Genomic DNA, 14,400 nt, shown 5'->3' on the forward strand with positions numbered 1-14,400 from the left:
CTTCCCTGGAGGCTGATCTGGCTGTGATGATCCATTGGAGGAGTTCTTGATGTCAGTATTTCTAGGTCTTTTCTTTTACATTGGTCAGATTCCTCAGAGAAGTAACTTATAATCTCCTGCCTAGAGGGTATAAAGCTGTTCAGCCTCTGGGAGTCTAGTCGAGGAAAAAGGCTGGATTTCTCCAATTTAAAATAAAAACTTGCATTTTGTTTTCCTTTTCTCATAATAACAATTTTGCTCTTAACTCTTCCTGATATTCCCTAGTTTAGAAATTTTTTGTCGTGCTATCTTCAGAGAATAAAGTCCTTATATATTTTGTCACTCCTCTGTGTGTGTATGTTACTAATCATTCTGTAGATTTTGTTATTATCACTCTCCTGATTCTTCTTATTTTGTATTTATCGTTCTTATTTTGTTTATGAAAGTTCACGAACTTATTGCATACTAGTTGTCTTATTAACCAACTCAAAACTTTGAGGAGGTCTGGACACAGGGGTTTTACAAGTAAAATCTAGCATGTCAGAACCTTTACAAAACAATAATGTGACTTTGCATTTATTTTCTTGGTTTCTGAGCACAAGTGAGGAATGTATTCTAGGGTGTTCAAAGCCAAGTAGTGTCAGGCAGACTGGGAAAGAGAAAAACTAACCATCCACAGGGGAAACATGGAAGGGACCCTAACAGTCTTGAATGCAGACAGGATTCCACTTAAACTGTGTAAGCCTGTTAATAATAGGGAACAATAATGACTGTAGGAAGTCTAAGAATCTCTTTAGTCACCCTCCTTTCCTGTGGCGCAGAGTGATATAGATACTTTTGATAGAGGCCTTGTTAGTGTTCACATTGCACAATGTTGCTTGTACACATATTTAAAAAACACATATTAAAGTACTGAACCTAGTAGGGCATGCTTTTTCTGGTTCTGTCACTTTGTCTGTGCCTCACCCTCTCTGTCTTCTCTTCTCTGACAGGAATGTTCTGCCATCTTTTTTCCCCTCTCTCCCTCTCTCCTTCCCTCAAGTCAGGGTCTCACTCTGTCACTCAAGCTGGAGTGCCGTGGCACGATCACTGCTCACCCTAGCCTTGACCTCCCGGGCTCAGGCAATTCTTCAGCCTCAGCTTCCCAAGTAGCTGGAATTACAGACACATACCACCATGTGCCTGATTTTTTTATTTTTTATACAGGTGAGGCCTTGCTATATTGCCCAGGCTAGTCTTGAACTCTTGGGCTCAAACGGTTTTCTCTCCTTGGCCTCTCTAAGTGTTGGGTTTACAGGTATGAGCCACCATGCCCGGCCCACACACTTTTTTCAACGTTGCTATTTGAAAAAGTTTATGAGTGTGATTATTAATACTTGAAAATTTTAAGAAAAATAATAAAACTTTTTAAATTTTGGTAAAACATATCATATGGTAATTCAATGAACATTTAATGGAAATCTTTTTGTGTTGTATTTTTACATAGTTTTATTGAGATATAATTCATATAACAAAAAATTCACTCATTTAAATATATTCACAAAGTTGTGTAACCATCACCACTCCAATTTTAAAATGTTTTCATCATCCAGAAAGAAACCCCATACCCATTAGCAGTCATCGTCCATTCTCCTCAAACCTGCCAAGCCCTAGGCAACTATTAATCTGCTTTCTTTCTCTATAGAGTTGCCTTTTCTACACATTTATATATGTGGACTCATAAATATATGTGATCTTTTTTGACTGCCTTCTTTCACTTAGCAGGTTTTCAAGGTTTATCCATATTTTGTAGCATGGATCAGTGCTCCATTCCTTTTTATTGCTAAGCTTTTTTAATTACACCACATTTTGTTTACCCATGTATCAGCTGGTGATCAGTTGGGTTATTTCTGCTTTTTGACTGTTAGGAATATTGCTGCCTTGAATGAATGTTTGTGTGGACATAATGTTTTTCATTTCTCTTGGGTTTATACCTAGGAGTGGAATTGCTGGGTCCTCATAACTCTGTTTAACTTGAGGAACTACCAGACTGTTTTCCAAGGTGGCTGTACCATTTTACTTTTCTATCTCGAATGTGTGAGGGTTCCAGTTTCTTCACATCCTTGCCAACACTAATCTTTTTTATTATAGCCATCCTATACTCAAAACACATCCTAGCTGTGAATGGTGTCTTGGTGGTGCCTCTGCTGCTGTTGTGTATAGCTAGGAATATGAGGTTCTCTTGGCCTTCTAATCTAGAGCTAGGGTGCATCAGTCAAGGTTCACTGAGGGGAACGGAATCACTGGGAATGTCACAGAGTAAGGAGTTTGTTACAGGAATTAGTCCTATATGCAGCTGTGGGAAAAGCTAGGAAAGTGAAGGTCTAAAAGGAGAGTTAAAGGATTAGAGAAAGGTCATTAGTTCTGGTGTGTGTCAGTCAGAGCTTACAGGGAAATCTGGAAGCTGGGCATGAAGGGAGTTGGTATAGAAGTCTGGAGGGTTGTTGGCTTTTGGTGGCAACAACCCTCTGTGAGTTTGAAGCTAGGAGTCTGGTTGCTGTTGGTCCTCTGAGCTAGCTGTAAAGGAGAACTGGACATGGAGCAGAGAAGTGCAAGGACATGCTAAAACTTTCTAGCTCCTCTGCGAGTCTCTCTACTGCTAACAAATGACAGCCTTCAGAGTATAGTGGTTGCTGCTTCACATCTGTCACCTCTCCTTTTTCTCTGCTGCTGCCTCTGTTTTACTTTTTATGAACTCTAACCCAGCATCATACAGGGAAGGAGATTCTGGGAAACATCCCAGTGTAACCAAGTGGACAAGAGAATAATCCACCATATAGGAGACAGCTCTCAGGTATACCAGCATTCTACTGGGTCATCTCATACTGGGCCAAACTCCTCCACTTCTTGACCAGATCACTTTTGGAGGTTTTTAAGTATAATGTATTTTATACCTTTGCCTGTTGGTAATATTTGTCATATTACATCTATTCCTCAGGAGTAGATACTTTGTGTGGACATGTTTTTCATTTCTCTTGGGTATATACCTAGAGTGGAATTGCTGGGTCCACTTGGTAACTTTGTGTTGAACATTTTTGAGGAACTGCCAGATGGTTTTCCAAAGTGGCTGTACCATTTACCTTTTCTTTTTTTTTTTGAGTTGGAGTCTCAATCTGTAGTCCAGGCTGGAGTACAGTGGCGTGCTCATGGCCACTGCAGCCTCGACTTGCTGGGTTTGGGTGATCCTTCCACCTCAGCCTTCCAAGTAGCTGGAACTACAGGTGCTCGCTACCATGCCTGGCTAATTTTTTGATTTATTATAGAGATGAGGTCTTGCCAAGTTGCCCAGGCTGGTCTTGAACCCTTGGACTTAGGCAATCCTTTCACCTTGGCCTCCCAAAGTGCTGGGATTATAGGCTTGAGCCACTGCACTCGGCCTTTTTTTTTTTTTTTTTCATTTACTTTTTTATCAAGAATGTATGATGTGTGAGGGTTTACTTCCTTCACCTGTCTAGCTTTTCCCATAACTGTGTATAGGACTAATTCCTATTACAGATTCCTTACTCTGTGACATTCCTAGTGGTTCTGTTTCTCTCATTGATCCTTGTCTGATGCACCCTGGCTCTAGATTAGGAGGTCAAGAGATCCTCATATTCCTAGCTACACCAGAGCAGCCAGAGGCACCACCAAGATACCATTCACTACTAGGATGTGTTTGAATATAGGATGGCTATAGGATGATCCTTATTTCTTCCCTTTCTTCTTCAGAAATTCTAGGTTCACATACATTTCTTTCCAGTAAATGCTTTGTATTTGGAATAACAAAGAGAGCACAAACAGGACTTTGATGATGTGAAATGCAAGATTTTTTCTCGTAAATAAAGGTAGCATCAGTCTTGCTCTGATTATTTTTATTTACCTCAAAACTGAGTGGTATAATATCTTTTACTGTGCCCATGATTTCTCTGAGTCAGGAATTCAGACAGGCCACAGAAGCAATGGCTTGTGCTCCATGGGGCCCAGGGCCTCAGTAGGAAGACTCAGTTCTTGGGAGTGAATCACCTAGAAGTGTCTGTCTTTCCATGTCTGGTGGTTAATGCTGGCTGTCAGTTGGGTGGGTCCTTACTGGGAATGTGGAGTAAATATGTATGTGGTCTTTCCATGTGGCTTGGGCTTTCTCACAGTATGGTGCCCACAGTACAGTTGAACTTCTCACATGATATCTCAGGACTCTAATGTGGGCATTTGAGTGAGTGTAGTGGTAAGCTGCATCTTTTTTTTTCTAAATTAGCCTTGGATGTCAAGCAGTGTCATTTGGTGCATTCTGTTGGTTACAGATGACCACCTAGATTCACAGGGAGGGGACATAGACCCTACCTCTTGATAGAAGGTATTAAGATTGAATTATGAGAAGAACATGTGGCATGAGAGATATGATAGTGACCTTTGGAAAATAAAGTCTGTCACAGTCCCTAAGTTGGGGATTAAGAGATTTGTAGGTGCAAAGATAACAATAAGAACCAGGGGTACAGTGGAGGGTCTACAGAAAACATTGTCAATTTTGCAATGTTTGGCAAGAGGTTTGGCAAGACTTCTGAAAGGAACCTGCACCGTGAGTTGTTCCCTTGTGTGGCGGATAGGTTGCTTGGGAGCATCTTAACTTCCTAGTAGAAGAAAGACTCAGAGACACTAATGAAGTCTGGATAAAAGGAACCAGTGACAAAGCCAGACTAAAACCTAGGTGTTCTGATATTTGGCCTAAGCTCCCATTGAGAAATCTGAATTCTTCTACTTTGTGATTGTAAAGAGGCTTGGCACAGGTAATAGGAGGAGCTGTTGGGTAATGGTAATTTCATATGTGAGGCCACAAAAGCATACCTCAACATATACAAATTAATTCTTTAAGTACATTTTTTGTTTTAAAATCTTTGTCAGGCTGGGCATAGTGGCTCACACCTGTAATACCAGCACTTTGGGGAGGGGTGGAGGCAAGAGGATTGCCTGAGTCCAGGGGTTCAAGACAAGCCTGGACAACTTGGTAAGACCTTGTCTCTACAATACATCAACAAATTAATTGGGTGTGGTGGAACATGCCTGTGTTTCTAGCTACTTGGAAGGCTGAGGCAGAAGGATCACTTAAGTCCATCAGGTCAAGGCTGCAGCAACCATGAGCCTGCCACTGCATTCCAGCCTAGGTGACAGAATGATAAAAATGGCTCAAAAATAATAAAAATCTTTTTGTAGTGGATGATTAAACGTTTTTGTTTGAGTTGGAGTCTCACTCTGTTGCCCAGGCTGGTGTGCAGTGGCACAGCCTTATCTGCTGGACTCCAGTGATCCTTCTGCCTCAGCCTTCCAAGTAGCCGGACCTACAGGTGTGTGCTACCACGCCCAGCTAATTTTTTGATTTATTGTAGAGATGAGGTCTCATCATGTTGCCCTGGCTAGTTTTGAACCTGTAGGTTCAGGCAATCCTCTCACCTTGGCCTCCTAAAGTGCTGGGATTGAGCCACCACGCCCAGCCGATGATAATACTTGTGATGTGATGTTACAAAGTTAACAAAAGGGATGGAAGTGTTGAGCTCTGTGATGACCTAGTACTCATTTTGTCTCTTGTTTTTCATTGAGAAAATGTGTAAGAAGTCTGCCTTCTTCAAGATTTGTTTAGGAAGACCAGAAGAGAGGATTCTGCTAGTCTGTCTAAACTGTTAAACATGCTTCTTTGCCTTCTTGTTATTCAGGAAGCCCAGAACCTCATGGCCTTGACCAATGTGGACACCCCATTAAAAGGTGGACTTAATACACCATTGCATGAGAGTGACTTCTCAGGCGTGACTCCACAGCGGCAGGTTGTACAGACTCCAAACACAGTTCTCTCAACCCCATTCAGGTATTGTAAATACACATTTTATGTTTTAGAAAAACTTGAATCCAAGGACTTGAACAGATTGTTTGGTTTAGTAATGTTGACAGAGAGTGGAAATAGGTGTTCAGCTTATCTTTTTTTTTCTCCTTACTCATAATCATAATAAATAACATAATCATATCCAGTAAAAATGGTTTAGTATTACGGCGTTTTCTTTTATCAAAGTTTCAGATAGTGTCATCATGTTTCTAATACTTTATATGTGATTTTTAAAAAGTAGATTGATGTATTTCTAATGACCACAAGGTGAATTTTATGAAAACTGTAATTCTTTTAATGTATGTATTACTATTGCTTTCCCCCTCAAAATTTTTTTTTTTCTTTTCTTTTTTTGAGTCAGGGTCTCATTCTGTCTCCTAGACTGGAGTGCAATATCATGATCATGGCTCACTGCAGCCTTGACCTCTTGGTCTCAGGCAGTCCTTCCACCTCAGCCTCCCAAATAACTGGTACTATAAGTGTGCATCACCATGTCCGGCTAGTTTTTTAATTGTTTTGTAACGACGTGGTCTCGCTATGTTGCCTAGGCTGGTCTCGAACCCCTGGGCTCAGTCTTCTTGCCTCAGCCTCCCGGAGTGCTGGGATTATAGGCATGAGCTACCACACCTGACTCCCCTAACATTTTATTATGAAAATTTCAAACATTCAGAGAGGTTACCAGTATCAAAATAGAGTCACCAGTATCAAAATAGAGTCACTTTTGTTATACCCTAGCAAGATGGAACCAGGAGGCTGTGAAAAGGATTATGCTTATATATATTATGCTCATATGCCCGTGACAGGAATTATTGCTCCGAAAACCACAAAAATTCCAGATAAGTCACTTCTGTGAAGGTATCTTCCCAGGAACAGCCAGTAGGTTGAGCATTCCCAAATCTGAAAATCCAGAATCCAAAACTTTTGAATGCCAACATGATTCTCAAAGGAAATGCTCATTGGAGTGATTTCAGATTTTTGGATTTGGCATGCTCAACTGATGAATATAATGCAAATATTCCAAAATTCGACAAAATGCAAAATCTGAAACTCTTCTGGTCCCAACATTTCAGATAAGGGATACTCAACCTGTATCAATAATGAACAAATATCACCTCCTGTGGTAAGCTCCACCAGTGATTTTTGTTTTAAAAGTTAATGTGGACTTCTCCCTTTTGTCTTTAAAAGCTTCCCCTTACCCCAGCCCCCTTGAGTGCACCCATTGTCTGCTATAGCATGCATATCCTGAATTGTGGTCCTTTGCTGTTCCTGAATAAACTGTTTTGGAGAGCCAGTCTCTCAGTCGTTTAAGTGGACAAATGATAGATGAACATCTATGTACCCACCACATAGTTTCTATTATTGTTAATGTTTGACTATATTTGCTTTATCACATATTCATCCATCAGTCTATATTACTTTTTAATGCGTTTCAAAGTAAATTGCAGTTATTGGCCCATTTCATTCCTAAACACTTGCACATGCATATCACTAACTATAATTTAGTATTTATTTACAATTCTTTTTCTTTACTTTAAGCTACTGTTGTTTTTTTTCAAGAATTTTTAATACAAATATTATGGAAGCACATATTAAAATGGAATTTGAACTCTTTTTTTTTTTGAGAGAAGAAAAGATTTATTTAAGAAAAGCTCACTCCCCCCAAGACAGGGATGGGCCTACACTCTAGGTGAGTGTGGCCTGGTAGCCCCCCAGAGTCCTGGCTTAAATCCTTTTCTTGGAGATGTTGCACTTGACTGCTGCCGTGACTGCTGTGACTTCCTTATCGACAACCTGTGGATGTCTTGGAGAACCTGGAGATTTTCTAGAAATGCCTGGCAGATGTTTCTTTTCTCATGGACAGGGAGTTTCTTCTTGAAAACTTTCTGGTCTCTCAAGCCCCTTGGTAGTTTTTTCTTATTCGAATTCCTTTATTGTTTTCCTATCTGGAACATTCTATTTTTCTCTAGTCAGGCTTGTGCTTTCCAGTCAGGTCCAAGGGCAAAAATTTCCCTGTTAGGGTACGGACAGAGTGAGGACGGCGTGGTGGAGAGGGGAGGCACACAGCACAGTAACCCAGAGATCTGAGTAAATGCAAAGAATTGAAATACACAAAGAGGTTAAGAAAAAAAAGTTTACCTAAAAGTAAGTTAGAGAGAGAAAGAGAAGGAAGAAAGAAGATTCACCTCCCCAAGGTGGGGGAGGGGGCCAAAGCCAGGAAGCATGGCGACAGCCGTAGCTCAAAGAGCACGTGGCTACACCAGAGTCTAGCAAGGCAAGGGTCCTGAACTTTTAAAGTTGGGAAATATTTGGGGTTTAATTTTAATATTAAGTGTTAGGATATGTTCTATGGTTAAATATAGAAAGCATTTCAATCTGTTACAACTTAACACAACAGAATTGAGAAGCATTGGCAGACAGGGTTTTTTTTTTCTTGTTTGTTTTTGTTTGTCTCTTAAAAGAGACAAAGTCTTGCTCCATTATTCAGGTTGGAGTACAGTGGCATGATCATAGCTCACTGCAGCCTCAAACTCCTGGGCTCAACTCATCCTTCTACTCCTCCCTCCCTATCAAACTGTTGGATCTTACATCATTAGTATTGTTGTCATCAGTTCGCACACGCTTTAAGTAGTTTCTTTCTTTTCATTTTGTTTAGAAACCAAACACCACACTTTTGGGATCACATCTAAATATGAATAAGTTCTGAGTGAGGGCTAAAAGACTCTCCTAGGAATAAAGTCCACAGACTTTGCAGCAACCTATATTTTAATTGTTCAAAGCCTTTTTTTGTTGTTTTTGCTTACTTCCTCTATATTGGTATATTTCAGACTGGTAGTGCTGCCAGATAGCTTCACCTAATGGGTGAAGTGTTATCATATAAGACATGGTCCCTGTCCCCCAGGACCTGAGAGCTGAGAGACAAGACATACAGTCATCCCTCAGTATCCACAGAGAATTTGTTCTAGGAAAAAAAATCGACAGAGGCTCCAGTCCCTGATATAAAATGATGTAGTATTTGTGTATCATTTTCACACATCCTACCATATACTGTACTTTAAATCGTCTTTAGATTACTTATAATACTTAATACAATGTAAATGATATGTAAATAGCTATTACCCTGTGTTTTTAAGTATTTTTCAAATTGTCACTGTTATTCTGCCCCTTTCCCTTGCCTATTGTTTATCCACAGTTGGTTGACTCTGCAAATGCGGAACTCACAGGTAAGGAAGGGCCAACTGTATACAGAAAAAGAGAAATTAGTCTCTCTTACAAGCCTCTCAAGTAGTGTTAAATATTATATAAAGACTGACTGTCAGCCAAATCAAGTATGGTATCTCACACTTGTAATCTTGGCACTTTAGGAGGTCGAGGGGAGGTTTCCTTGAAACCCGGAGCTTGAGACCATCCTGGGCAACACAGCGAGACCTCATTTCTGCAAAAAGTTAAAAAATTTAGCTGGACATGATGGTGCATGCCTATAGTCTCAGCTACTTGGGAGGCTGAGGCAGAAGGATTGGCTGAACCCAGAAGGTTGAAGCTGTGGTGAGCCATTATTGTGCCACTGTACTCCAGCCTGGGTGGCAGAATGAGACCCTGACTCAAACATAAATAATATTTAAAAATAAAGCACATTCCAAATTCATTCATTGGGATTCAATTATTTCATTAATTGGGATTTCTGATTTTCTAGGACTCCTTCTAATGGAGCTGAAGGGCTGACTCCTCGGAGTGGAACAACTCCCAAACCAGTTATCAACTCCACCCCTGGTAGAACTCCTCTTCGAGACAAGTTAAACATTAATCCTGAGGATGGAATGGCAGACTACAGTGATCCCTCTTATGTGAAGCAGATGGTGAATGTCAATTCCCTTTTAATACTCTTAAAATTTTAAAGTTTTTTTATATCTCATGGGTGACAAATTAAAATTTTTCTCCCATCAGTGCATATAATCTATACACATATGAATGCCAGAAACGGAAAATGATTTATAAGACTTGATGAGGGGGGGAAGCTTTTGAGCTCAAAACTTCCTTTTCTTAACTTAATATGTTTGTGAATATTGGTGCTGAAAGTAACACTCCTTGTGTCTCTTATGATTTTAATTTTTATCGTTTACTGATTAATATCCTCCTTTCTTGAGTGATACATTTATTTTAGTTTTTTCTATTGTAAATTAAATTCTGAGTTTCAGATGTCTCATAAGTTAGATTTTGAGCTCCGAATTCCTGTTTGCTTCTAAGACAGTGTGCATCTCAAAGCCAAGTTAATTTGATGTTTGTTATTGATTTCTCTGAAGTTTGCTTTTGTATATTTTGCGAGGTGATGTAGAAAGCTAATTATAGGTAGCTCAGCCTATAATCCCAGCACTTTGGGAGGCCGAGGCAAGTGGATTACCTGAGCCCATGGGTTCAAGATCAGCCCTGGCAACTTGGCGAGACCTCTTCTCTACAATAAATAAAAAATTAGCCAGGCGTGGTAGCACACACCTATAGTTCTGGCTACTTGGAAGACTGAGGTGTAAGGATCGCCAGAGCCCAGCAGGTCGACACTGGGGTGACTGTGAGTGTGCCACTGCAATCCAGCCTGGGTGACGGAGTGAGACTCCAACTCAAAAAAAAGCTAATTATAAAAGTTACACTTTTTTGCTTTTCCATGCTGTTGCTTTTATTACTTCACTATTGGGCTGTATTGTCTGATGCCACAGAAATCACTGTTAAAAATTTTTTTAAACTGGGCTCGGTGGCTCAGCCTGTAATCCTGTGCTTTGGGAGTCTGAGATGAGTGAATTGCCTGAGCCCGCAGGTTCGAGACCCGCCTGGGCAGCGAGACCTCATCTCTACAATAAAAATTAAAAAATCAGCTGGGCGTGGTAGCGCGTGCCTGTAATTCCAGCTACTCGGAAGGCTGAGGCGGAAGGATTGCCAGAGCCCAGCAGGTGAGGCTGCGGTGGCTGGGAGTGGCCACTGCTCTTCAGTCTGGGCAACCAAGTGAGACTCCAACTCAAAAAAAAAAAGAATTATTTTCCTGGAATTAATAGTAGGCTAGTTTTTTTGAGACTCTTCTATTGGTTGAATATTTAATGCGTATGAATTGAGAAGGACCAATTCTTTTCTACAGGAAAGAGAATCTCGAGAACATCTCCGTTTAGGGTTGTTGGGCCTCCCTGCCCCTAAAAACGATTTTGAAATTGTTCTACCAGAAAATGCCGAAAAGGAGCTTGAAGACCGTGAAGTAGATGATACTTACATTGAAGATGCTGCTGATGTTGACGCTCGAAAGCAGGTGGGTAACTGCTAGAAAGAAGCGTGAGTTTGACTGAAGAGTCAAGAATAGCCATTAAATGTCTCAAGATCTCTACTTATAAGTGTTTTCAATATAAAAGAAAATTATCTTAATGTAAATTACTTACGTCATTAATAATACTCACATAATTAGTAATACACTTATAATATCTTGATGGACATTCTTAAAATAGATATTTATGTGGAAATTTATATACTTTGCAAATTTCTTATGCTTCTCTATAATACACATACACATAGTCTTTTAGATTTGCTTTGGTCTAGTGAAGAAAAGATGTTATTGGTCAGTCTTGGAAACACATCTTGCTTGCCTGTGTCTGGTGGCAGACACCTGTAGTCCCAGTTACTCAGGAGACTGATGCAGTAGGATTCCTTGAGCCCAGGAGTTTGAATCTAGTCTGGGCAACACAGACCCCACCATCTCTTAAAAAAAAAAACAACAGAAAATAAGTGTGTCTATGGTTGAGGAAATGGCTTTGTCAGTATAAACTAGTAAAAATTATGGATTTGGAAATTTGGAGAGAGTGTGTCTGAATAATATTAGCAACACCTTGTACAAATATAGCTTATTGTGAATTACTTCTCATTTCCACTTAACAGCCCAGTGATATAAGTAGGATAGGTATTACAGGTTCAGCATTCCTCATCCAAAAATCTGACATTATGATGTTCCAAAATCTGAAACTTTTTGAGTGCTAACATGACACTCAAAGGAAATGCTTATTGAAGCATTTTGGATTTAGACTTTTGGATTAGAGATACTGAACTGGTTAGTATAATGCAAATGTTCCGACATCTGAGAAAGTCTGAAATCCAAAATACTTCTGATCCCAAGCATTTCTGACAGGGGATACTCAACCTGTAGCTTCATTTTAGAAATGAGGAAACAGACTTAGATGAATTCAGTTACCTTCCTGAGCTCTGACTGCTGGTAAGTAGTGAATCCTGAACTAGAACTGAGATTAAGTAACCTCTTTCAGTAAATCCTGCCATAGTCCATTGCAGGATGATTTTAGGAGGCTTTACTCTCAGGAGGTTGGCGTGAGAATGACATGAGTGGAAGTCATATTTTAGAGCAGGACCTTATGAATGTGCTTTTTGGTGAGGAACAGAGAATGATATTTCTTGTGTTCATTTTTCAGCTACTTTGAGTTATGTTTACTCTCACATAAATGGCATGAAATTTTAATGTGTTACCCTACATTATTCATAATGTAAGAATCTGGAAACACACACATTTACTGGTTGGCTTTTTGAATTAAAAGTCAGTAAATTTGGGATGAAAGAGAAGGCTTGTAGGAGTTTCCTCTAAGTTTAGGATTCCCATTTAAACAAGAAAAGTAATTATCTCATGCATGGAGACATGTAAATTTGGAGAATGCACTAATAAATACTGGGTGTTCTTAGTTTCTGTTGAGAATGAATAAACTGGTTAATTTCTGTTGTCTCAACATTACCTTTCAACAAACTTAAACAGGTTTCTACAGCTTTAGCTCTTGAGAATACGTGATCTTATAGATGAAAGTGTTTTCAACTTTCTTGAGAATTGTCAAATATTGTGTAGCTGCAATAGTGGATATAAAATTTATTTTTTAGGCCATACGAGAGGCAGAGCGTGTAAAGGAAATGAAGCGAATGCACAAAGCTGTCCAGAAAGATCTGCCAAGACCATCAGAAGTAAGTGTTAGAATTTCTGGTTTAGGAGGTTTTAAGTTTCTTTTTATATAATCGATGCTTTTTTATATCCTTCATAAAGAGTGTAAAACAAACTCCATCTACTTTTTGTAATACAGTAAAGTAGTTCCCAAATCCAGTCCTTAAAAAGTTTCACTAGTACCAGTAAAAATTTAGAAGGGAAAAAAAGAAATCACTTTTGAAAATGTAAAACTGCATCTAGCTGGGCTCGGTGGCTCAGCCTGTAATCCTAGCATTGTGGGAGGCGAGGTGAGTGGATTGCCTGAGCCCGCGGGTTCGAGACCCGCGTGGGCAACTTGGCGAGACCTCATCTCTACAATAAATCAAAAAAATTAGCCAGGCGTGGTAATTCGTGCCTGTAGTTCCAGCTACTTGGAAGGCTGAGGCGGAAGGATCGCCGGAGCCCAGCAGGTTGTGGCTGCGGTGGCCAGGAGCGTGCCACTGCACTCCAGTCTGGGAGACGGAGTGAGACTCCAACTCAGACAAACAAACAAACAAAAAACCCCCCCCAAAACTGTATCTAATTCATGCTGTAATGGGTAAATAACATTAGTATGTTACGGTGATATGTGTGGTAATTGTACTTGTCTTAAAATTGTAGGTAAATGAAACTATTCTAAGACCCTTAAATGTAGAACCGCCTCTCACAGATTTACAGAAAAGTGAAGAACTAATCAAAAAAGAAATGATCACAATGCTTCATTATGACCTTCTACATCACCCTTATGAACCGTCTGGAAATAAAAAAGGAAAAACTGTAGGATTTGGTACCAGTAATTCAGAGCACATTACCTATCTGGAACATAATCCTTATGAAAAGTTCTCCAAAGAAGAGCTGAAAAAGGTATGATTGAGCAGGAACATTTTTGTCTTGAGATTTAAGTATTTGTTAGATGCTGTGTATCATGAGTAAATAAGAACTTATTTTGTTGATTGTTATCATAAACAACTGAAGTATATGGCATTCATAAACAGTTGAAGATGTTTATATTAAGCATTATGGAAAGGATATGCGTTAAATACCCCATTCCCTGTGTTTGTTCTTGATGTGTTCAGAGGTAGATGTTCATCAGATAAACACTGGCTTTGGTGGCAAGATCTTTTCCTTTCATGGGTACTGTTGCCTTGGCTGACAGCTGCTACAGTTGCCTTTTCCTGTGTTCAATTCTGCTGTCTCTGATTAAAATTGACTGCCTTAATACTTAAACATTTGTTTAGACTAATATGAAAAGAATATGTGCACACACACACTAACAAAAATTTTATAGATTAAACCTTTCACCTATTCAAAGAAAGGAGCTGGGCATGATGACTCATACTGTAATCCCAGCACTTTGAGAGGCGGAGATGAAAGGATTGCCTGAGTCCAGAGGTTTGAGACCAACCTGGGAAACTTGGCAAGACCACATCTCTACAATAAATCAAAAAAATTAGCCAGGCGTGGTCGTGCACGCCTGTGGTTCCAGCTATTTAGAAGGCCAAGGTGAAAGGATCACCTGAACCCACCAGGTTGAGGCTGCAGTGGTCGTGAGTGTGCC

At 39.8% G+C, this 14,400-nt stretch overlaps 1 protein-coding gene across 2 annotated transcripts in view; it reads left to right on the top strand.

The window, feature by feature from the left end:
* CDC5L (cell division cycle 5 like) overlaps positions 1–14,400 on the top strand; it is a 64,250-nt gene that overhangs the window by 24,359 nt on the left and 25,491 nt on the right. For both annotated transcript variants that reach the window (XM_008068692.2, XM_021717887.1), the window contains exons 9-13: positions 5,700–5,848; positions 9,555–9,717; positions 10,983–11,147; positions 12,764–12,844; positions 13,464–13,706. In XM_008068692.2, coding sequence (XP_008066883.1) covers positions 5,700–5,848; positions 9,555–9,717; positions 10,983–11,147; positions 12,764–12,844; positions 13,464–13,706 — 801 coding nt within the window. The remainder of the gene's footprint in view (positions 1–5,699; positions 5,849–9,554; positions 9,718–10,982; positions 11,148–12,763; positions 12,845–13,463; positions 13,707–14,400) is intronic.

The sequence above is a fragment of the Carlito syrichta genome, unplaced genomic scaffold, assembly GCF_000164805.1.
Source record: "Carlito syrichta isolate Samal-C Ts95f unplaced genomic scaffold, Tarsius_syrichta-2.0.1 Scaffold311474, whole genome shotgun sequence".
Lineage (NCBI taxonomy): Eukaryota > Metazoa > Chordata > Mammalia > Primates > Tarsiidae > Carlito > Carlito syrichta.